Raw genomic sequence first — 25505 nt, 5'->3', positions numbered from 1 at the left:
TTAATAGGATTGAGGGAACATAAGTACTTCTTTCTTTTTTTTTTTTGATGGAACTATAAATTTAGGCAATGTTTTTATAGAAAAATTTCAGCAGCATACAAGTTAGAAAACTTTTAGCCCAATGATATCAGTATTGGGACTACAATATAATTATATTATTAAAAGAAAAAAGACCTATCTATACAGCAATACTCATAACTGTAACATTTAGATTTGTAATAAAAAACTGAAAGCAGCCTTTGGATCATCAATTTAAAACTGGAAGAAGCCTTAGACACCATCTCATCCAATACTCTGATTTTTCAGATGAGAAACTTAAGACTCAGGAAGGTTGTGACTTGCTCAGGTTCACATAGGTAGAAATTGGTTAAGTATTTCAGGTCCAGGTCCCTTGACTCGAAACTCAACATTCTTTCTACTTCATCTCACTGTTTATGTTTAATGATTGGGGAATATTCAAATAAATTGTGGTATAACAATAAAATGAAATGAAATGCTATTGTGCCATTAAAAAGGAATATAAACAATATGGATAGAAATATACAAAGTGATGCCAAGTGAAGAAAACATTTTAAAAAACACAAAAAAATATAATAATAAACACTTCTCAATAATTGGAGGTATTCCAAATTAAAATGTGTTGCCCCTGGAGATAGTGAGCTCCTCTTCACTGGAGGTCTTCAAGAAAAAATTGGATGACCACTGAAATAGCACTGGGATTGGGCCATGAGTGGCTGATTCTCTTCCAATCTGGGCAAGATAGCAATAATTTTTTAAAGTATTTTAAAGAAAGGCAGTATCTAATATAATGTGCTTGTTAAACCACAGAAATTGAAGCTACCCCTATTTATTGTTATTTAGTATGGAGGGAGGCCTTTTGGCTCTCCTTCATCCACTCTCTCTTTAGCTAGAATGAGAGTCTTGTAAGTTATGGGGCAGTACTTTCGATAAAGATTTTCTGCCAATGTGTTGCTACCTCTAATCACAGCCTTCTTCTCCCGATTCATGTAGTTCCATAAATGCAAGGCATAGGAGTCATTGAAACTTGGCTCTACATCCCAGACCTGATAGTAACGTTTCCATTCCGGATATGAGATGGGGTAAAACCGCTGAGGATGTAAAAGGGATAAGTTTGGACACCTGAGGTCTTTTACCTCCTGAAAATCTGTAAGATTACATGACAGCTTCAGCATTCTTGTCATTAGTCCAGGGCCTTGGTTGCCCCAAATGTTCCCATTATAGTGCTCAATAAAATTTTCCATACAATCCCAAATAAAAGGGTGATGATGGTGGAACCCAAAAACCCCATTGCTAGAAAATTTAGAAGTCTGTGCTGCCAGAAAATTATCTTCTGGAATGGGTCTGATGGAAATCATGTCAGTGTCCATGTAGATCCCACCATATCTCCAGATGAAAGCAAGCCTACAAGCATCCGAGATGATGTGGATCCAGTTGTTTTCTGCAGTGGAATTTACCTGCAGGGGTGGATAGAAATGAGTCTTCTGAAAAAAAAAAACCAAAGCTAAAATTTTTAGCCAACACAAATTACCAGGCTCACAGTACCATTATTACAATGGAAACTTCCAAAGAATCAAAGAATAAAAAGAAAATAATTTTATATTTGGAAAGATCATCTCATTCAAACCTTTCATTGAAGGAACTAGGTCTATGTAATTTGTTCAAGAAGACATGACCTAAAGTGGTTGTTTGCCCTTCATTATCAAAGAGGACCAATGACATCACAAGCTTGATGCCTTGATTTGCATGTGAATTGGAGTAAAGTGAGGCAGAGTTGTGCAAAGTCATCAACCTCACTTTCTCCTCCAGCGTCATCAGAGTCCAGAGGTAAGACAAAGGTCAAGATAACTGATGATGGCCCAGGATGCAGCAGGCGACATTGGCCTTTCTAGATTAAGTTCTTTCCCAGGTCTTATTTTGTCCGTGCAAAAGCATTGGACCCAGGAGTCACCAGCAGTTGGCAGAACCCACGAGATCTGTGTTTGATTCCTAGGAAGGGCTGCAATGGAATTGGAGGAAGCATGAACCCTTTCCATCCTCAGATGTCACCTCTATCAAAACACTCATCTGAAATGATGTTTGGTAACCTGTACTTCTCTTAGGTTATCATCATATTGCCGGAACAAATGGCCAAAGTTTTTGTTGCCTCTGGTAGATCTTCCTTAAGGGGACAATGTTACCTCTCTTAACCAGTTTCCTCACTTGTAAAAATGATCTAAAAGCCGTAATACTTACTTCAAAGGTTGTTGAGTATATTTGGTATGGTTGTTGTGAATCTTAACTAAGATGATCTATTCAAAGCACTTTGTACATTTTAGAACTGCATATAAATGTTGTTATTTTCATTTCCACTACTTTTGTTTTTTATTCATGGTAGTTGTGGGGAGGGCAGTAGTAGTACAAGGGGCACCTAGGTGGTACAGTAGCCAAAATCCTGGACTTGGACATCTGAGTTTAAATTCTGCCTCAGACACTAACTAGCTGTGTGACACTGGGAAAATCACTCAACCTCTCTCTCAGACTCAACTTCCTCATCTGTAAAATGGGGACAATAATAATACCTACCTTCCAGGGTTGCTGTGAGGACCAAAGGAAAGAGCATATGTAAAGCACTCTGCAAACCTTAAGGTGCTCTAAAAATTATTATTAGTCATACTATTGCTAAATCGTAGAACCCAAGAAAATTGTGAGTTTGGAATTCGATATTACAATCTATAGCTATATCCTATTAGAATCTGTATGGACAATATTGTTGGGCAGATGAGTTATTTAATTGAAATTTTGCTTATGTATCATGCACTGCTGGTAGCAAAGAGAGATGCAAATTTCTAAATTCTCTTATCATTAAGAATTTCTTCTTAGTCTGACCTGATACTGTTTAGCTTCAACCCTTGATACTTCCTAAATTTGTCTCATTTAAATTATTTCTAAGACACAAATATATCATCCTCAAGAAGGAAAAAAAAATAGCACCACACCCAGAAATAACTGGCCGTGTAACCTTGAGCAAGTTACTTAACCCCAATTGCTTAAAAAAAAGGAGGAAAAAAATAAACTACCAAAAAAAGAAAGGTTAGCATTACTAGGTATTTCATTGGCTTAAGAGAGATATAGAAATTCTTCCCAGATTCTAGCAGTCATAAAAAAATAAATACAGCTTAAAAATGACACTAAAAGAAAACAAACTGAAGAAAAAAAGTTTTAGAAATATCTTTTGTAGCAAGTGACAAGATATTTGCCCGCTTTCCTTTCCTTTCCCTTCCCATTTGAGTAACAGAAAAATAAACCCCACCTGCCACATAGAATATATGGTGATGGATAGGGCCAGTAACAGAGAAGGACTGAACAAGGAAAAGGAGAGAGCAGGGTTTTCTCTCCCCTCATCTTACACCAGATCAATGACATGGAAATATTGCAGGACTCCATAAAGATTTACCAGTCAGGATTGAGAAACGAAGAGATAGGGTGATTATACTGCAGAGCCATCAGGAGGGGCAGAAAAGAGAAGGAAAGGAAAATGGAAAGAGTGGGGGGTGAAGTGGAGAGGAGGGGGGAAAGGAGACATATACAAAGACAAGAAAGGGAGAAGAGAAAGGAGGAAGGGAGAGGGAGGGAGAGGAGAAGAGGAGTTAAGGAGAGACATAAAGAGAAAGTGGGGAAAGGTGGAGAAAAAGAGGGAAGGAGAAAGAGAGAGAAAAGAGAGGAAGGGAGAGAAAAATAGAAAAAGGGAGGGAGATGTAAAGGAAGAGAGAGGAGGGAAGAAAGACAGAGAAAAAGATAAACAGAGAGAAGGAGAGAGGGGGGAGAAGAGAGAGAGAGAGATTTCCCTCCCCACATCCACAGTTCTATATAGGACTTAGGAGGAAGAGACAGTCACAGGGAGCTTCAGAGGCAGAACCTCAGGAAACTCCGGGAGAAGACTAAGTATAATGCGAGACTGGCCAATAAGCGTTCAGTCCTGAGAGCAATCATTTCCAGTGAACCTGCTTCTGGAAGTGACTAATGATGTGGAATGGAGGGGCCTTACATTTTGAAGTATACGTAGGTATTTTTTTTAATATTTCTAGTCCATTAGCCTCATGATGAAGAAATGAGCTTTTGATTGGCTGCTCAGTCAGAACTGAGTGTTCATTCAAACAGCATTGAACAGCTAGAGCAAGCCTCTCTCTCTGGTGATGTGGGTGGCAAGGACAGTTATATGTAAGTCTACACGTGGAAAGAGAAGCAGTAACAATCATGGGAGTGGTTTTCTGTTCCCAGCTGCTCATCTGCCCAACCAGGACCACATATGGTCATGAGTGAAGATGGCACCCCTGTTTCTTTGCCTCTCGGTGTGTATTCTTTCCCGTGCTTAGGTGAAGGCACACTGGGGATAGGTCAGACTAGGTCATGACCTAGTGAGATCTCAAAACTCATGGTAATGGAAGTCCAGAATAGATTATGCCACCAGTGCAACCCCAAAGAAGCTTGCAGCACCAAGCCAAGCAGTGAATCAAAACAGCAACTGAGACAGTTTTCTGAAGCAATTTTGTCTATAAGCATTTAAAAGTAAACTTGGCTAGGTAAATGCTTTGTTGTAAGTGCTTTAAATTTGAGCCCATTCTTCTCAGAGATTAAACTGACAGAGGGGAGAATGTGACCTTGGTTCAAAGGGATGTGTTTGTACTTCTATTTTTGCCACATTTTCTTCAGTAATTATCTCTGTTTGAAAAGTTTATTGATATTAATTTGTTAAGTGATACTGGGGTACTAATCACTGATTCAATAAATCATATGAGTGGGATACTAATAGTAACTAGTAATTGATACTGGGAAGGACACCCCAGAATGGAGGTTCAAGATGACGTTAGAAAGATGCAGACAACCCATCAGATGCACCCCTACAAACCAAAGGAAAAGATGTAGCCTTGCTCAGAGATGAGAGAAAAATCCCCCCAAATTTCTCTGAGTCCAATGAGAGACAGTCTTGACACAAGAATTTTATTTTCTTTTTTACCCTTTGAACACTTACTTGAGTATACCATGAGAAGAGAGGTGTCTCCTGTAGCAAATTTTCCATATCAAGAGGGAAAAAGAAGACATTCTCAATTGCTGACAAGAGGGAAAAGCCTCGAAAGTGAGCATTTAAGGGCAAATGGGCAAAATTGTTATTCAGCCCTTTCATTAAAAAAATAATAGATCTTTCAGGATATATTCTGGCTGCAGACTCAACAGAACATGAAACTAAGGGAGAAGGTTCCAGTCGTTCAGTGGTCTCCAGGAATACAATACTTTTGCTATGTTCCAAAATATTCTCAGGTCTCATCATGGCTTTGTATGCAGGTGTGCAGGAAAAGAAACATCTGGGTTTCAGGATCATTTCATACAGTAATCCACAAGCAAACAGCAAAAAGACAGAAAGGGAGATCCGGAACTCCTTCAGCATTGTTTTTTCTTCATAGACTTTTTTCTTTAAAATGAGAAAACAAAATGAAAAAAGAAAATGATTTTAGGTACTGACCTAGAAAACATAAACACCCCAATCATCTGAGAGGTAGTACGGAGTAATAGACAGAGTGTGGGACTTTAAGTTAGAAAGACTAAGGCTCAAATCCTGCTATACAAGGTCTGTGTACTACACAGGAAGGAGAGGGAATGGAAAATGGAAAGAGTAGGAGAAAAGAGAAGGAGAAGGGAGGACGGAGAGGGACAGAGACAGAGAAAAGACCTTGAGCAAATCACCTACCCTCACTAAGCCTTGGTTTCCCTACCTATAAAATGAAGAGATGCAACTAGACAATTTCTAAGGTACCTTCTAGCTACAAATCTATGTTCCTATGCTCTAATAATCTCCCAGTGGAGAGCATTACATATTTCTGAATCCAAAAAGTTTCAAATTTATTCAATGAAGTAAAGACATTCATACACTAGAATTCTTTAAAGTCCAGGAATGAACCACAGCTGTTGAATAATAACTAACTGTAAGCATGAGTTCATTAAGAATAGGTCTTATTTATGGAAGAAAAGTTAATGAATTGTTTCTTTTTTTCTTTTCCACTAGTTGTGTAGTGGATAGAGTAATGGGGGAGTCGGGAAGACCTGAGTTCAAATATAGCCTCAGACACAAGGTCTGTGACCCTGAGCAAGTCACTTAACTTCTATTTGCCTCAGTCTCCTCAATGGCAAAGTGAGGATAATAATAGCACTTCTCAGGGTTGCTGTGAGGACCAAATGAGATAGTTTTTATAAAAGCACTTAGCATAGTATACGGAACATAGCAGGCATTACATAAATGCATATTCCTTCCACTTTCCTTCCCCCTTTTAACTGATGTATTATATTCCAAGGACAGTACTGACAATGAGATAGAAAGCATTATTTGTGAAAAGAAAATGTTAGCACCAAAAGTATTATGGAATGACTGAGTAAATTGGGGCATGTCAATGTCATGTGATATTACTATACTTTAAGGAGATACAGACATGAAGAATTCAGGGAAACACGGGAAGACTGTTATGAGGTGATACAACATAAGAAAGCAGAGCCAAAAGAATATCATCTTCTTGAGGACAGGAACAATTTCATTCTTGCTTTTCTATTTCAGTGCCTACCACTATACCTTGCACACAGTAAGTTCTTAATTTTCATCCAGTTGAATTGAGGATAATATACATAATGATGCTAACAATAGAAGTCATCATTGAGAGGCAGCACAGTCCCAGTCAATTACAATACTACCACACTGTCCAAGTTAAAGGGCATGTCTCTCCTTTCTTTTAACAATCAATAATTATCTATTTTCAGGGAATATATTGGGGAAGGGGAAGAATGGAAAAGGATACAGAATTTGGTGTTTGGGCAGATGTTTGGAAGTGTCTATGGTATCAAAATAAATCGTATCGATAATTTTTAAAGTTTATGTATCTCAAGGAATGACAAATATGAAGAATTCAGAGAAACACAAGAGGAATTATATGAAACAAAGCAGGGTAAAGAAAGTAGAGTCAAAAGAACAATATTATGCTAACTACAATAATACAGGTAAAGGCAACACCAAAAAGAAACAAAACTTAAGGTAAAAGTTACATAAAAACAAAGGATATGTATTTTTTTATTTTAAAAGAAATAAAATGGAGACTATTTTGCACAAAGCACATAAAGAAGTTCTCACAACTCCTTTTTAGGGTTGGTCTATGGAATCATGTCTTAACGAACAGATAAAATAATCCAAAATCATTCTATCCCTGATAAGGAATTACTATCAGTTCCTTATTAACTAGAAAACTGACAATCTATTATCCAGGTGCCAAAGGTTGAGTACCATTTCCTAAAAGAATGAATAAGGGGCAGCTAGGTGGTACAGTGAACAGAGAACCAGCCCTGGAGTCAGAAGGATCTGAGCTCAAGTCTGAGCAGAGATACTTTTTAACTGTGATTTAGGGCAAGTCAATTTATCCCAATTGCCTCAAAAAAAAAAAAACCTAAAAGAAGGAATAACTTCATTTTCAGACAGAGCTGAATAGCAGTGAACTTGTGCTTCTTCCCCACACCACACACACACACACACACACACACACACACACACACACACACACACCAGTAGAGCCATTCAACAGGACTGCAAGTCACAGGGAAAGTACACTGGGGTTGGTAGAAAGGGGGTGTCCACTAGAAGGAGAAAGGAACTCTTGACTTTTATAGGTTCAGCGTCTTAGAAAGTCCTTTCTGTGCTCTTTCTTGTGTAAATAAAACTTCTTTTCTGTTTGATATCTTGTGATCCTGACTGCTTATAAATAAAGATGATATTCAGTCTTAGGACCACATCCAGAGGATAACCACCATTCAGAGAACTGGGAATATTTATCTTAGAGAAGACTTGGGGCTAGCACGATAGCAGTCTTCAAATATTTGGGTGGTTATGATTAGAAGAAAGATTAGTTATATTCTGGTTGGCATTGGAAAACAGAATCATAACCAATGGATGAAAGTTATGGGGAGGTGGGTTTCAGTTCAATAGAATGAAGTACTACCTAGTAATTAGAGTTGTCCAAAAATGGGATATGCTACCTTAGAAGGCAGCAAGTTCTCCAGCAGTAGAAGCAGAGAATACATGCCCACTTGTTGTTTGTACTGCAAAGAGAAGTCATGCATAGACTGGGTGGAAGTTGAACTGGATAATTCCTAAAGCCCCTTCTAACTCTGAAGTTATATAATGTGATGTACTTCCAATAAGATATATTGGAAAGATCCCTAGACTTGGAGTCAAGAGATCTGTGTTTGAATTCTGTCTCTAACACTAGTAGTAGAACCTAAAACAAGCTCTCAGCTTCAGTTTCTCATTCAGTAAAATATAAATAATAATACTTGCTCTCCCTACCTCACAGAGCTGTTGTAGGGAAAGTACTTTGTAAACCTTGAAGTGCTATATAAATATGAGATATTATTCTTGTCTAGGAAAGTTTACTAGAGACAGTAAGATTCAAAGTGGTAGTTATTGTTTTCTTTCCACCATGATTGTTATGAAATCTTAACAATGTATCTTGTAAAAGAACAGGAAAAAAAGTATATTTTCTACAATGCTGGTGTGATAGAACCAGTTAAAATTCTGTTTAATTTTCTATGGCAAAAGATACTGTAAATTTAAGATATTTTCCTACCACTTGGTGGCAGCATACCTTTATTGAAAGGGCCATTAAGTTAGGAGAGAGACCTGAAATGAGGAAACTGCAGATGTTCACAATGGAAATTGGGATAGCTGTGCATAAGAGATGCTCATTCAACACTGTTGAACTAAATTAAATAACTTTCCTTGTTCTGCTGCAAAGCCAATCTTTGTGGACCTGAATAATCTCGTGCTTTTCTCACTCTTAATTTTTTTTTAATTAAAAAAAAATCTTTCAAGTTTGGTCTCTTTTTTATTCTACCAGGACTCCAACTCAGGTTATAAAAATGTTAACTTGTCAGAAGTAATAAAAATGAAAGAATAAATACTAGCCAGCGATGTTACTATTGGTTAATTGCAAGCCCTTTTTCCTTTTTTTCAATAAAAAAAAGACTAATAGAAACAGGTGAAGAAATCTTATCACACATTTGGGACAATACCTTTCCTTTAAAATGTCTAAATGGTGTCACTTTCTAATTTAGTTCAACAAAGATTCATTAAGCCCTCACTTTGCATAAGCCACTGAGCAAGAAGAACTGTTCAAAAATGGAACTATTACCTCTTTGTATTACCAGACATTTTCAAGCAATGTTTTTTTTTTCTTTTTGAGGGACATCACAGAGGACACTACTGTATTGGGACAGGGCTTGGACTCTTTAGCCTTCTAAGCTTCTTTCTAGATCTAAGATTCTATTATCAAACTTTATTGATTAAGTCATACCAAAGGTGGGAGTTTTTTGCAATATTACGAGACTCTTCTTTTATCTTCAATATTTTTTCTAATTTTAGAATTCTCATCCAAAAGCAAAAGACCCAATAGGATCATGGATTTAGAGTTGGAGGGAACTTTAAAAAAAAATTTTTTTTACTTTTTGAAGAGGGGAAGGTGGGGCAATTGGGGTTAAGTGACTTGCCCAAGGTCACACGGCTAGTAAGTGCTGAGTATCTGAGGCCAGATTTTAACTCAGGTTCCCCTGACTCCAGGGCCAGTGCTCTATTTACTGCACCACCTAGCCACCCATTGGAGGGAACTTTTGAAGTCATCTAGCTCAACTCTTTTATTTTACAAATGAGGAAACTGAGGCCTCAATTTGTTCAAGGCCACACAGATAATAAACAGTAAAATTTGAACCCAGATTCTGTTGCTCCAAATACAATACCTTTGTTACCATGACTACTCTAAAATTCTACAGTTTCTCAAATAGATACCTATAATTAACCATGTAGGCGGAGCCTATCCCAGAGGTTTTGCTTGTCAGTTCAACCTGATATATTTGGTATCAAACAAAAATGAAGGAGGAGAAGAAATAGAGACTGGGGATGCACTAGGGGAAAGAAAGAAGAGCTAAAGATATATGTAACATGAAAATAAGATAGAATATACATAGAAGAAAGTTCTGGGGGCAGCCAGGTAGCACAGCGAGTAAGAGCACCGGCTCCAGTGTCGGGACGACCTGGAGATCGAATCCCAGGCTCAGACACTCAGCACCACACCCAGAAATAACTGGCCGTGTAACCTTTAGCAAGTTACTTAACCCTGATTGCTTAATAAAAAAAAAAAAGAAGAAAGTTCTAAATCTCTTTTTGAAGCCCTGGTATTTTGACATGTCATTTTATCTCCCTAACTTCTATCAACTATAAGAGAATTAAAGTGTAATAAAAATAACAAGAACTATTATTATTGTATCACATCATATAATAATGATGCTGATGATGATGATGATGTACAAAGGTTACTGAGGTGCTTTTATAATAAGCAGACATCATTCCACTAATTAATAGCAAAGGTTGATAACAGTTATACATCTTTGCATTTTATGGAGCCTATGAAGCAAATAAGATCCAAAAGGACCTCCATGGGGAACATCCATATGAACTCAGTCAACAATATGTTGACCAAGAAGTATCAGATCAATGGCTAAACCAAAAGGGCCTGTATGTCATAACAGAAGGGTTCATTATATCTATTCAGGATCACGTCATTGGCACCAGAAACTATAACAGAATCATCCCTAAGGTACCTGGAGTCAGAGATCAATGTAGATTAATCAAGGAAATGGTGGCAAGCATGAACACTTCGAGATCTAAAAATTTAGCTTTTCCTAAATATCTGGCAGGACATAACATGGTGGCTAAAATTAAACACTGGAAGGTTGCTATTTTTCATGGACTGATGAATGGCAAATACCCGTACTTAAAATACAGAACTCAAAATATCTTGAAGAATTCAACCAATAAACTGTACTGGGACAGAACCACAAATAGAAATGTTGCTTACAGTCACCCAATAATATTGATTCAGGAAAACATAAGAATAACGGTTTTTTTTTTTTGCTTTTTGGAGGGCAGTTGGGATTAAGTGACTTGCCCAAGGTCATACGGCTAGTTAAGTGTTAAGTGTCTGAGGCTGCATTCGAACTCAGGTCCTCTTGACTCCAGGGCCAGTGGTTCACTGTGCCACATAGCCACCCCTAAGAATAACATTTTTAATTGTTGGTTAATATATCAGACATTCATAATCTCTAAGATATAGGGGGGAAAAACTTTCAAAGTATAAGAACTTGACTGAGGAGATCAATACCACGTGGAAACAGAATAAGGTTTATATAATCACTTTTATCGATCCCATTTACTACTGGAGTTTTACTGGGGATCCTTTCAGTGACCCTACAGGGGCCAAGGGGCAGCTAGATGGTATAGTGGATAGGACAGGAAGATTCATTTTCCTGAGTTCAAATCCAGCCTCACACTCTGTGTGACCCTGGGCAAATCACTTATCCTCAGTTTCCTTATCTGGAGAAGGAAATGCAAACTGCTCCCATATCTTTGCCAAGAAAATCCCAAATGAGATCACAAAGAATTGGGCATGACTAAACAACAACAGAGGATAAGCTTATATCCTAATATTTTTATTCAGCTACAAAGAGCAGTCATGTTATCTACCTATCTATCCATAAAAATTGAATATAAAGGAATAATAGTAGCACAATGACTTTTCCCAGAACTATTTCTGTCTGAACGAAAAAGATAAAAATGAGTTGAGTGACAATAATAAATTGAACTTAAATACTAGTATTGTTTAAGCACAAAAGGTATTTATTTTATCCATCTGTGCAATACTCTAATAGTTAAGAGAATATTCAAAATAAAAACATAGCCGAGCTGACTTGTCCCAAGACAGTTTCCATCTGAAACCCTTTGAAAAATTTGATAACTGAATGTAGAAAGAAAAAGTCTATATAATATTAACTATAAAATGCATAAAATACTTGGGGATCTACCTACTAAGATACACATAGGAGCTACAGGAATATAAATATAAAACATTCTTTACAGAGATTAAGACAGAACTAAATGATTGGATAAATTTTACTTGTTTGTGGGTAATCCAAGTCAATATAAAAAACAATAATACTGACTAAATTAATTTACCATTAAATGCCACAACAAATTACCTAAGGATTATTTTATAGTCAGAAAAAAATAATTACAAAAATATATCTGGAGGAAGAAAAGATCAAGAATACCAAGGGAAATAATTTTTAAAAGTTAGAAAAAAAACTAGTGGGGCCTAGCTGTACCAAATCTCAAACTGGGCCACAAAGCAGTGAACATGAAAAAAATTGGTACTGGTTAAGAAATAGAGAGATAGGGACGGCTAAGTAACACAGTGAGTAAGAGCACCGGCCCTGCAGTTGGGAGGACCTGGGATAGGTTCTGGCCTCAGATACTTAACACCCACACAAAATAATTGTCCGTGTAACCTTGGTCAAGTTACTTAACCCCAATTGCTTTAAAAAAAAAAAAAAAGAGAGAGATAGAGAATTAGGCCATCAGAACACATATGGTGTACAACATGTACAATATACAGAAGCAAAAGAACACAGTAACCCCACATTTGATGAAGCCAAATATTCCAGCTCTTGGAGTAAAGAACTAAAAAAAAAAAATGCTGGGGAAACTAGAAAACGGTCTGCCAGAAACTATAAATAAATTAACAACTCATACTATATACCAAGATATGACTAAATGGCTTAAACTTAAAAGGCAACATCATAATCAAATGTGGGGGGAGGGGGATAACATTTTAGATCTATAGATAAGGAAAGAGTTTATGACCAAACAAAGGATAGAGAAGATCACAGAAGATAAAAGGGACAATGTTGTTTGGATTATATAAAGTTAAAAATCATTGCACAAATGAAAACGATGTATCTAAAAATAGAAAAGAAAAAGATAACTTGAATTTTTTTTTGCAGCAAGTTTCTCTGATAGGAGTCACATTTTCAAGATATATTAGGAACTGATTCAAATGTATCAGAATAAGAGCCATTCCCTAGTTGATAACTGGTCAAAAAGTATTAACAGTCAGTTTTCAAATGAAATTAAAGCCATCTATGATCCTATGAAAAAATGCTCTAAATCACTATTAATTAGAGAAATCCAAAACAGATCTGAGATACCACTTCATACCTATCAGATTGGCTAATATGACAGAAAAGGAAAATGATAAATATTGGAGAAGATGAGGGAAAATTGAAACACTAATGCATTGTTTGTGGAATTATGAATTGACCCAACCACTCTAGAAAGCAATTTGGAACTTTTCCCAAGGGGCTATAATACTGTGCATAAACCCTTTGATCTAGTAATGCCACTACTGGGTCTGTATCCCAAGGATATCATAAAAAAGGGACAGGACTTACATATACAAAAATATTTAGAGCAGCTCTTTTTATGATGGTAAAGAATTGGAAATTGAAAAAATGCCTATGAGTTGGGGAATGATTGAACAAATTGTGGTATATGAATGTAATGGAATATTATTGTGCTATAAGAAATGATGAGCAGGCAGATTTCAGAAAAACCGGGAAATAATTACATGAACTGATAATGAGGGAAGTGAACAGAATAAAGAGAACATTATACACAGTGACAGCAACATTGTGCAATGATCAACCATGATGGCAATACAATGATCCAGTTCCAAAAGACTTGGGATGGAAAATGTTATCCATGTCCAAAGAAAGATCTATGGAGTCTGAATGCAGATTGAAGCATATTATATTATTTTCAGTTTCTTTTGCATTGTTTTGTTTTGTTTTGTTTTGTTTGGGGGGGGGGCACTTTTCCATTTTGTTCTGATTCTTCCTTCACAACATGACTAGTGTGGAAATACATTTACATGATAGCACATATATAACCTATATCAGATTGCTTGCCTTCTTGGAGAGGCTGGGGGGATGAGTGAAAGGTATGAAACTCAAAATCTTGTAAAAATGAATGTTGAAAATTATCTTTAGGGGAGGCTAGGTGGTGCAGTGAATAGAGTGCCAGCCCTGGAGTCAGAAGGACCTGAGTTCAAAATCTGACCTCAGATACTTAACACACACAAACTAGCAGTGTGACCTTGGGCAAGTCACTTAACCCCAATTGCCCTACCCTCCCCTCTCAAAAAACAAAGAAAGAAAATTATCTTTACATGTATTTAGAAAAAAATAAAATACTATTTACAAAAAAAAATTTTATTTGCAGCATTTATCTAATAGGTGTCCTATTTCCAAGGTATATAAGGAACTGCTCCAAATGTATCAGAATAAGAACCATTCCCAATTGATAAAAACAGGAAGTTCTCTAAGGGAGAAATTTAAGCTATTAATAGCCATAAAGGGGGAAAATGTTCCAAGTCACTAATACTTAGAGAAATGTCATTAAAAGTAGCTTTGAGGCTGCCAGGGAGGGCTAAAAAAAAAAGGCAACAAGACCACCATTCCCTGGTTAACTTGCATATGGAAGTTGGACTGCCAGTCTAATAAGACTGAAAGTAAACTGGCCCAGCATATTCAATAACTAAAGACAGAATCTTTGGTTTTTTATTAAGGTTGAAGATGTAGCCAATGGAGTTGATGCCATACAACTGGAAGTAGTATCTCTCAACAGACTGAAGCCATTAATTCATTCTACAATATAGTTTTTCATGAAGAAGTTTTGTTGCAATACACTGAAATCAAAGCTATGAGAAAGAAGAATGATAAGACAAGTAAAGAAGATACCTGGGAACTCTGACAACTAACAGAAAAGCCCCAGACTTCTCTTAATACTATTCCTAGGAGTAGGGTGATTTCCTCCAATGAGAGAGCAGAGGATGGGAGGGTTTCACCATCAAGGAACTGGGGAGATTTCATGAAAAGTTCAAACAGAAACCTGATAAATCACTGGAACAATGGTTCTTGAGGGTGTAGTCTCATGAAGCCAATGCTTATACTCTCTGCCAAGTATTGTACTTGGTTTGGGGACTTACTGTTATAGAGTCTACTGAATCAATGAAAATCTCTAATAAAGACTAAACTTTGTCTCTTTTTAGGTAGATGAGATGGGGAGTTATTCAGCCATACCCACATAAAGATGAATTGCTGATGCAGCCAGGTACGCTATCGGGATTTGCAAGGGAAGTGATGAAATTCCTAAAGGAAATAGACTTTATAGACTGGATAGATTGCATGCACACTCGTGTACACACAAACACACATGCATATGTGCACATAATCTACCTGCACCACCTATGACAAATCTGCTTTAGGAACAATTAAATCCCACCTTCTAGGTGGAGCCCCAAATAGCCCCAGATTTAGCTATCTACCCTGGCACACAACTATATAAGTGTGGGCTGATCAACTGGTGAAATTAGAACAAGAGATTAGCATAGCTGTGGCTTAGGCAAATACAACTGTTGGAGAAAATAGGTCATGAGGGAATAAGTCTTCAACAAATAGAGACCTGGAGTCTGCTGCCCTGCTAGGTGGATAGAGGGTGGTGACACTCTCTTCTGAAGGAGTTTTGAGCATGACTCCTGAAACATCAAGTTGATTAGAAATTGAAGGCCAGCCTATAAAAGTACTAGTAGACAGGGAAATTCAGCATCAGGAAAGTAGATCTTCATCCTCACTCCAGCCTAAGGTATACTCTAAAGCTTCTGCCAGGCAGCTAGTTATTGCAGTGGATAGAGCACTGGGCTCAGAATCAGAAAGACACATCTTCATGAGTTAAAATCTGGCTTCAAATACTGTATGACCCTAGGAAAGTCACTTAACCCTGTTTTGCCTCAGTTTCCTCACTGTAAAATGAGCTGGAGAAGGAAATGACAAACCACTCCAGTGTCTCTGCCAAGAAAACCCCAAATGAGGTCATGAAGAGTCGGACATGAGGGAAAAACAACTGAACAACTGGATGAAGAACTGGACAAGGAGCTGGACAAGGAACTGGGAGCTGTCTGCCTTTGAACCCAGGTGACAGTTGTGTGGATTTGGACAGGAGCTGGGACCATGGAAGAGGAATCATGGAAGCTTTGAGTCAAGATGAGATCTCTTCTTTAGTACCTGATGCTGACTGAGAAAATTATGATTTTCTGTGACCTAGGGGTGGAGAACTTTGACCTTTGTACTTTTTGTCCATTAAAGAGACAAGCCTCATTAAGGATGATTGAATTAAGGACTTAGTGCATGATTGAGTTACTAAATGATTGTACCTTGTTTAAAACTATGTGGCCACTTTAGTGATAAGTTATTGTCATGACATTGTGAATGCTGTACTTTTCTGTGAATGTCTGAATGTCTTGGCTTAATTTACTGCTGAATAAATACAGAGTTTACTGCACTATATAATCAGGACCTTGAAGCTGTTCACAGCAGCAGTCCTCTGGAAAGCTGCTCATGCTTGGCTTTACACAGGGGCAAACTGCTTATTCTGTGGTGGGAGAGTGCCATTTTGGTAGGTAGGACAAAGCTGAGGACCATTCAGATTGAATGGGTACTCCAATTAACACAAGGAGCCTAGTTAGGTAGGAATGGGAATCACATGATCCTACATCCAGTACAACATGACAACACTACCCCAATGTCCCTGTTGGCAACGGACCTACTCCCCAACCTGCACTCTCCTTGTTTAGCATATCTCTTTGGTCTGTACTAAGAAATATCAACAAAATTCCTCCACTGATCTTTACAGAGAAGAGGAAAGCCTTTGATTGTATAGTTATATATATTCTCCAGGCCCCAGACTACTTGCCTAGACCCATGGCCACCATCCAAGAATCAATGTAGATTAAATCTTGGCTCCATCTCTCAATGCTCCCTTATAGGCCGACCATGTAGCCTGGAGTTCAGCACTCTAGGAGGATTTGCCAGGATTCCCACTCCCTAGAGTATTCCTTATTATCTGGGTTAGTGACTGCTGAAGTCCAATTACATATGTCTCTCTAAAAGCAGATGGAGAAGACATCAGTAAATCATGGAAAATGGCATTTGTCAAGAGCTAGGCCTTTATTGGGGGTGGGGGAGGATTCATTGGGTTAAAGGAGAAAGAATGAACTCTTGGGTGTCAGTATATTTGTGGGGTTTTCAGCAACCTCTAGGCAAGCTATTGTTTGAAAAGTCAAATGGCAACCATTGGACTTTTTCAAACAATCTTTTGTAGTTAACATCTAATAACATTGGGTCCCCAGAGGGGTAAAAGATATTTGTTTTCTAGTGCCAATGATGGTTACTGGAGGACTTCGTTATACCACCTCCTCTTACAATAATCTTGCATTGCTTATGAGAAAAGCAGAAGACACCTGGAAACTGAATAAAATCATACCCATCACTACAGCTGTTCCTGACCTTGTCAATGTTATTGACCAGACCCAGGATGAGTGGTATGGAGTTATCATCCTGACCAATGTTTTTTTTGGTCTATTCCTGTGTCTGACTAGTCAGGAGCAGTTTGTTTTTACCTGGGAAGGAAACCACCATGCTTTCACTGTCCTTTCTCAGGACTACCTGAACGCTCTCATGCTGCCACACATCACAGTGGCCAAAGACCTGGAGGCCTCCCATTTTTTTTTTCTTTTTGGAGGGGGAAAGGCAAGGCAATTGGGGGTTAAGTGACTTGCCTAAGGTCACACGGCTAGTACGTGTTAATTGTCTGAGGTCAGATTTGAACTCAGGTCCTCCTGACTCCAGGGCCGGTGCTCTATTCACTGCACCACCTAGCCGCCCGAGGTCTCCCTTTTTGAAGGTACTAATGAACACCACAATATTGATGATATAATATTGTCCTAATCAGATGAGTCCAGGCTCTAGGCTAGATGGTGGCCCACGTAAGGGATAAGGGATTGGAAATCAACCCTAAGGACCCTAAGAAAATCCTTCAGGCAAGTTTTGGTGAGTACAGGGAGTAAAGATAACTCAGAGGATGCTGGACACTGTCTGAAATAAGCTACTGACACTCACTTCCTCCACAGTCTTAAATTGAAACCCAAAGGCTTACTGAACTCCAGGTTTGATAGAGCTTACATTCCTCCTCTGAGCATCCTGATGGCCCCTATTGACTAAGCCACTGCAAACCTCCCTTGTTAAAGTGAGGCCCAGAACAAGCTACAGAACTAGAAGATCTAAAGCAGGCTGTCTCCCCCTGGGCATTTCTGATGCTATAGGCCTCATGTTTCTGGAGATCTCTGGCCAGAAAGACCAGGCTGAATGGAGCCTTTGGCAGGTACCAAGGAGTGACCAGAATAAGCCCTGTCAGCCTTCAGAAGATGCAATTTTCCCAAAGTGGTCACTTGCTATAACATTTTTGAAAAGCAATCACACTCTTATTACTGGGTCCCAGTTGTTACTGGGAGTGGGGAGGAGAAAAGGAGAAGGGAATAAGCATTATAATAGCACTTACTATGCTCACAACACTGGGAAGTGGGTGATATTACCAATCCCATTTTACAGTTAAAGAAACTGAGGAAAACAAAGGTTAAGTAACTCACCCAGGGACACACAGCTAGTAAATGTCTGAAGCTGAATTTGAACTCAAGTCTTTCTGACTCCAGGTCCAGCACTCTCCACTGCGCCACTTAGTTGAACAGATGATCCAAAGTGGTCCCTCTAACAAGATAGGTAAGGGACAAAAGGCTTCAACTGCTGAATGAAAATAGTACCTTCAAAATTATGCTTGCCAAGGTCCTTTCAGTGTAGTGTCCTTCATAAAAAAAAAGTGGTGACTATGCCAGGTACTGAAACTTCCAGTCTTAGGTCTGAAATCCTGCTTCTTCCTCTACCTAATCCAATAAGCCTTTATCTATTTAAAAAAAAAACTTTGCAAATGACTGCTGCCATTTTGCCTGATTAATTATGTCTCTATCTGCCTTAAGAGAGGCATATGACTTTAGCAGTCACTGATACACTAGGGAACAGGGATCCTGGCAAGTCCTCCCAGAGGACTGAGCTCCAGGCTATATGACTAGCATTGAGAAATGGAGCAGAGAAGATTTTAATCTACACTGACCCCTGGGTAGTGACCATGGGTGGTATGGGGACTGGAGAATGCATAACTGGACAATTAAACTGGACAAATCTCCCCTTTGGTATCAAGGTCCATAGAGGAATTTTGCCCAGTGCCTTCTACTGCAGACAGTTGCTTATGGGATATGTTAGCACCCATCAAAGAAATATGCCCCCCCCAAAAAAAGGAGAATAGAGGCTGGAAAATAGTTCCATTGCCAACAGGAACATTGGGATGGTGATATCATGTTTTACTGAATGTGGGGACATCTGATCCTCATAACTAAAGGCAAGGTAGTTATTCCTGCCTAATTAAACTCCTTTTGCCAATTGGAGTACCCATCTAAATCAAGTGGCTCCCAACTTTTTCCTAACTGGAAAAATGGCATTCTCCCAGCTCAAGGTAAGCATATTGTTCCTGATAATCATCCACTGCATTATCATCACCTGAATGCCCAGTTCAGGTGTCCAATCTCCCTAAATCCATGACTATGATAAATCAATGCCACGCTAGGAAGGGGAAAGGCTCACCAGTCTAGTGGTTTCTTATATCAAGCCTCTAGAAAGACTTACTTAATAATAATGAATAGCCTTTGGACATAGTCCCAACTGACCAGCTCTCCAGTCCTTCCTTATTCCCTCCCCAGTACAGAGTTGCCTTGGCTTCAAGGTTCTTGTCCCCTTAGAAGTCTCAGTATACCCTGGAGACATAATCCAAGTCTCCTTGTACCCTCCTTTGCCCCACCCCACAATTCACAAGTGTTTTTTTCCTCTGAGAAAGAGCTTAGGAGACCAAAGAGTGGTACTATTGTAATGCGGTTTGCTTTCTAACAACACGGGAAAGGTAAAATTATGGCTGTATAACTATGGTGAATGTGTATTTACTTGGATAGAAGGGAATCCGTAATTCTGAGTTCCTGGATGGGGCAAGGAAGAGTCCTTATTTAGTACCCATGGAATAAGGGTAATGTCCCTCTAAGGGAGGGGAAGGTTTTTTGTGGGTGAACCAGGTAATACTGAGTGAGTGGTACTCCCAATAGGGAGAGCCTAGGTATCAACTTAGGTCCCCAGACAGGTTGCTTGCAAGAAATAACCTCCTAGAAACTTTACTACAGATGACCCTGATACATGGTGAAGAATTGTTGACTGCTATGAAAGTGTCATCATCTGTGTTATGTCCCTAAGTTCTTGGAGTTACCCCAGCTTTACATCACTGACATATCAAGAGGAGAATCTGTGGGTGTTCTGGAGGCATCATCATTTGTGCTATGCCCCCTATATTTCTTCAACTTATCATCACCACTCTAGAGATCTATGATGAACAGAAAATATATGACATCACTTACCACATGGACCAGATCATTGAAATCTGAGACCAAATCCTTCCAAACAGGAGAAGAAAAAGACTAGGATTTCTGGATTTTATTCTCCACATTTTTTCTTTCTTTCCTCTTTTTCTTCATGGTGACTCCTTCAGGGGAGGTACTATATATATATATATATATATATTTTTTTTTTCATTTTCCCCTTACTAATGTCTATGCCAAGAAGCCTATACAGTAAAAACATTTAAATGGTGAAATGTCATCTTCAAGTTCCTAAGGACCTTACCATGATGGAGTCGTATGTGATATGACCAATAGCTATGAGGGTTTCCCCTCCTACCCAACTACCCATTCCCAACATAGCTTAGGCTAGATTTTTCCTAAAAAGCAACAAAGTCAGGACTTGATTGACCAAGGGGTAGGGTAAGGCTCAAGTTATGCCTCCATTGAAGTACCTTTCTGGTAGCCATTGGATATATTAATGTGGCTTTCTGGTCACCTGGTTACATGGAGTCTGTGCTCTCAATGGATATCCTAAAACTAAATGTCACCATACCCTGCCCTGACACCCAGATTTGTACAGATATGGAGACAAAGAGATTTCTGTCTACCAAAGCTAAGTGCTACTGTATCTTAATGAATATCCTTGTTAGGCTGGGGCTAAGTAAACATCCTTTTGTTAACTATTTAATGACCAAGTGCCTCCTTTCATCCAAGTACAAGATCTGAATAACCAGGACACGAGCATCAGAACTACCCCAATGTCATTCATACTTGAAATTTAACTCTAGTCTTCAAATATTTGGAACAAATAGATCTCACTTCCCAAAGTAGGGGTAAAGGTTATCAACAATTATATGCCACTGGACTGGTCAAATATAATGAGAGATGGTTTACCTCCAGATGGAGACTATGACATGGCTAAAATTCAAAATTGGAATCAAAAGACGCCACCAAAATGCCTATAAATATGCGTTAAATAAATAGCTGAGTCAAGTAAGTTTATTTACAAAAATGCTAGAATTTATTATTGAGATTTAAGATCGGATCATTGACACTAGAAATTACAGAAAGATCATCTATAAGTATGAAATGAAATGGTAGAGACTATGTAGCATATCACTTCAGATTGCAAATATTTAGAATCTACAGAATCAATCAATCAATAAACATTTATTAAATGTCTACTATATGCCAGGCATGGTGTTAAGTGCCAGGGACACAAAAAAGGTAAAATATAGTTCTTTCCTTCAAAGAGCTTAAACTCTGAAGTCAAGACAACAAATATACAAAGCAAGCTATATACAGATAAATAGGAGAGAATTAACAGAGGGAAGGCACTAAAAGTAAGTCATGTTGGGATAGGTGGAATTTTAGTTGGAACTTAAAGGCATCCAGGAAAGTCAGTAATCAGAGAAGAGGATATTTAAAGGCATGGGGAACAGTCAGAGAAAATGCTGGGAGGTGAAAAATGGGATGTCTTGTTTGTGGAACAACCAGAAGGATAGTGTCACTGGATTGAAGAACAGATGTCAGGGAGTAAGTTATAAGAAGGCTGAAAGAGTAGAAGGAGGCTAGGTTATGAAGGCTTTGAGGGTCAAACAAAAGGTCATAGAAAGTCACTGGGGTTTATAAAAAAGGAGGGGAGATAACATGATCAGACCTGCACTGCAGGAAAAATCACTGTAGAGATAAATTAGAGAAGAAGATATCAAGGAGGAGACAGTGAAAGTGTCAAAGACTGTAGAAAGGTCAAGAATGAAGACTGAGAAAAGACCCCTGGATTTGGCAACTTAGATATTGTTAGTAACTTTGGAGAGAGCAGTTCTGATTTGGAGGCTGGATTGCAAGGGGCTGAAAAGAGAGTGGAAGAAAGAAAGAAAGGCCTATTACAGATGGCCTTTTTGAGGAGTTTAGCTGCAAAGAACAGAAGAGATATAGGACAATAGAGGGGGTAGAAAAATCAAGTGAGGGTTTGGGGTTTTATCCAGGACAGGAAGACATAGCTTTGTTTGTAGGTAGTAGGGAATGGGTCAGTAGACAGGGAGAGATTGAAAACAAGTGGAGATAGGAGGGTGGAGACAAGATGGTGGACTAAAGGCAATGACTTGCCTGAGATCTCCCTAAACCCCTCCAAATACCTTTAAAAAGTCACTCTAAAGGGTGGCCAGGTAGCACAGTGAGTAAGAGCACCAGCCCAGTGTCGGGATGACCTGGGGAATCGAACCAGGCTCAGACATTTAGCACCCACCCAGAAACACCTGGCCGTGTAACCTTGAGCAAGTTACCCCCGATTGCTTAAAAAAAAAAAAAGTGACTCTAAACAAATTCTAGAGCAGCAGAACCCACAAAAAGATTCAGTGAAACAAATTTCCAGCCCAAGACAACTTGAAAGGTCAGCCCAAAAGGACTGTTGCACCAGTTACGGTAAGAAAGGAATGCAGTCCAGCACAGGGCACACCAGTGCAGGCCACATTAGTGGAGACGGGGCCCCAGCAAACGTGAAGCAGACCTTAGGATGGCTGAATCACTGTCATCAGTGGCAGATTCCAGACCTCTCAGCCCACAGACACCAAAGACAACTTAAGAAGGTCAGCAGGAAAAGTCTGTTGCACCTGGGTGAGAGTGGAGCAAGGTCCAGCACAGGCCAAGCCCGAATTAGGGTTAGCTAGAGTAGTCATTTTATCCTCTTGTGCAATCACCCACAGAACATTAAACATTGAACAATAATAGTTGGATAGTGACATCTTTGAATTGTTTTAATCCAAACTCCATAAAAAATAATGATGGTCACATCTCCTATTTATTTAGTGCTTTCAGGTTTTCAAGATACCTTTTACACATTACTATTTTATAGATAAGGAAAGAGGTTCAAAGAGACTATTTGATTTGTCCTGGTCATGTAGCTAAGTAGAAAAAAACACTGGGGGCAATACCTGGGTTTAAATTTCCAGTTCTGCCATTACCTATGTGACAGAGAATTTCAGTTTACTTAACTATAAAATTCATTTCTTCAAGGGGTTTTTGAAAAGAAAGTGTATCAATGCACTATAGAATTGTGAATTATAATTATGATTATCTAAAAACATTTTCTCCCCTGTTTGGAGATTTTAATTTTGCTGGTCCTTTTCTCTCTCATTTTGAGATTTTACTAGTCAGCACAATAAAGTGCATAGTTCTATATTTTAACTTTTTAAAATATTTTTTATAATCTATACATTAGCTCTAAAAAAGCTTTGGGTTTTTTTTTCTTTTCAGATATGCGCCTATTTAATGAAACTGAACTGATATTTATGGAGAAAGAAAGAGTAAAGACTATGAAGTCCAATTGTTTTTTGAACAACTTTCAACCTCCAAAAAGTGTTTTGACATAGATTTGAATTTACCAGAATGGGTTTAATGATATCGATCAATATTCTGCAAACCCTTGAACTGACTTTATTTGTAAAATAGGAGGGGTAGGGCAGGTAGGACCGTGGGCTAGCTATTTCCAATTTTAACATTCTGTCTTTCTATAGAATTATATACCCCTTCAATCTAGATGAATCAAATACTCAAATGTTTCCTATCTAAATTACATAAAAACTATACCTGTTGGTAAAATTTACAGAAATCACAATTGGCTAACTTCAGGGACGGCAGGATCATTAGTCCTCTGAGGCTCTCTTTATTATATTCCATACCATAAGACCCTGAAAGAAGTAAGATCAGAAAAAAAAACAAGCACCTACCTTACCTTCAAAAGCAGGAATGTGTAATCTTTCAGAATTTGGAGTCGCTGCAAATGAGAACAGTTTTTATTCCTGTTCTCCTTTCTGATAAGCCACTACCCAACAGCTAGGCAAACAAGTCCAGGATAGCAGTCTCTAGCTAAATACAGAAGTTCCCTCTATGCTCCGCCCTTTCCCAAGGTGGCAGGACCCAGTCTGCTGAAACAAAGTATTAGATTTGGAGTCAGGCACTTCTGGTCTGGCTTTGTTTCTTACTAGCTGTGTGACCTCAAGCCAGTCACTTCCCTTTTTTAGGCCTCAAATAGATTCTTCATCTAAAAATTTAGACAGCTGGAAGAGATGAGACTGTCCCTTCCAGGTCTAACATTCTATGACTCAGTGAGGATGAAGATGAAATCATCAAGTTAAATCTTGTGGGACCTGCTGGTAGTAGGAATAGGATATTTAGCCTGGAGAACACTTAACAATGGCATGGTGTTTGATTGCTTTCCAATGTATGTCAGGTTCCTATTAACTTAACTATATATCCTGACGAAATCCCTTTCCTACACATTTAGTTACTGTGGCCAAAAATATTCATTACCTTGTGTCCAACCTTCTGGGGATAAGCTTCTCCACACTTAGCTAGTCTGGTTCCTGCTCCCCCACCCCAAGCAGATATACAGGCCTGAATCCAACAAATTCTGAAGTCTCCTTGAGGCATAGAGGTCAAACAATAACTATTTATGAAGTACTTACTATATGCTAAGCACCAGAGTTGCAAAGAAAGTAAGAAAAAAATAAAAACCAGTACCTACTCTAAATGAGCTCAGAGTTCTGAATTATTGAAGGATATATACAACCAAAGCACTGACTGAATAGTCCTATCAAGGATGGTCCTTGGATATGCCTTCATCCAAACCTTTCCCCTGGGGTACAGGCATAGGTCTTCCCAGGTCATTTATAACATGGCACATTCCCACAATTCTGTTGATCTTGTACTTGAGGGAGAGCAAAAATCAAAGTGCCTACCTGAATCCACAAGCAAGAGGTTTGGACTTTTACTGGCAGTCACTTTAAGAACATTGGTCTTAGAGTTAGAAGGTATGGGATCAAATTTCAATTTACTACTTCAAATTACTACTTTCTATCTGTGGCATAGGCAAACTTGGGAAAGTTGCATAAGCTCTCTTGGTTCAGATTTCCTCATCTTTAAAGAAGGACAGTGAATTAAAATAAACTACAAGTAACATTTTGAAGTGTCTATTATGTGCAAAGCAATGTGCTAGAGATTATTAGGACCATACCCTAGGACCATGAGGGACCTGACTGGTAGATTTGACATGGCACTCCTCTCCCTACTTTCAGCTCCTATCAGAGTAACACAGTCATTTCCCAGCTAACCTTTTGTGAATTGAGTTCTTTCCACAGAAGTGACCAGTTGTGACTAAAGATATTAATGTAATTGATTTAAAAGTTTCCATAACAACTAATTAGCATA

The 25505-nt window shown here is 38.5% G+C and overlaps 1 protein-coding gene across 2 annotated transcripts; it reads right to left on the bottom strand.

Moving 5' to 3' along the window:
* Positions 1-409: 409 nt before the first annotated feature.
* Positions 410-24305, bottom strand: A4GNT (alpha-1,4-N-acetylglucosaminyltransferase). Of its 2 annotated transcripts, none has more exons than XM_069063859.1 (3): positions 24026-24305; positions 5030-5467; positions 410-1475 (listed from the first exon to the last, which is right to left on the bottom strand). In XM_069063859.1, the coding sequence occupies exons 2-3, from the start codon at positions 5441-5443 to the stop codon at positions 858-860; spliced, it is 1032 nt and encodes a 343-aa protein (XP_068919960.1). In that variant the 5' UTR covers positions 5444-5467; positions 24026-24305; the 3' UTR covers positions 410-857. The 2 variants fall into 2 exon arrangements, with proteins under 2 accessions (XP_068919960.1, XP_068919961.1); XM_069063860.1 differs by having other exon boundaries at positions 24031-24305.
* Positions 24306-25505: the final 1200 nt, after the last annotated feature.

Source organism: Petaurus breviceps, unplaced genomic scaffold, assembly GCF_028583685.1.
Source record: "Petaurus breviceps papuanus isolate PSGF00001 unplaced genomic scaffold, PetGlider_PUasm1.0 90604, whole genome shotgun sequence".
NCBI classification, from domain to species: domain Eukaryota; kingdom Metazoa; phylum Chordata; class Mammalia; order Diprotodontia; family Petauridae; genus Petaurus; species Petaurus breviceps.
Note: the sequence above shows the minus strand (reverse complement) of the source record. Positions and strands in the feature narration are given on the sequence as shown.

Bases quoted from the DNA above. Each gene is read 5' to 3' on its own strand.
- A4GNT (XM_069063859.1), bottom strand. From the start codon at position 5,443: ATGCTGAAGGAGTTCCGGATCTCCCTTTCTGTCTTTTTGCTGTTTGCT. The intron at 1,476-5,029 runs GTAAGTGTTCAA...CCACCCCTGCAG, and splicing joins TCTTCTCATGGTATACTCAA to GTAAATTCCACTGCAGAAAA.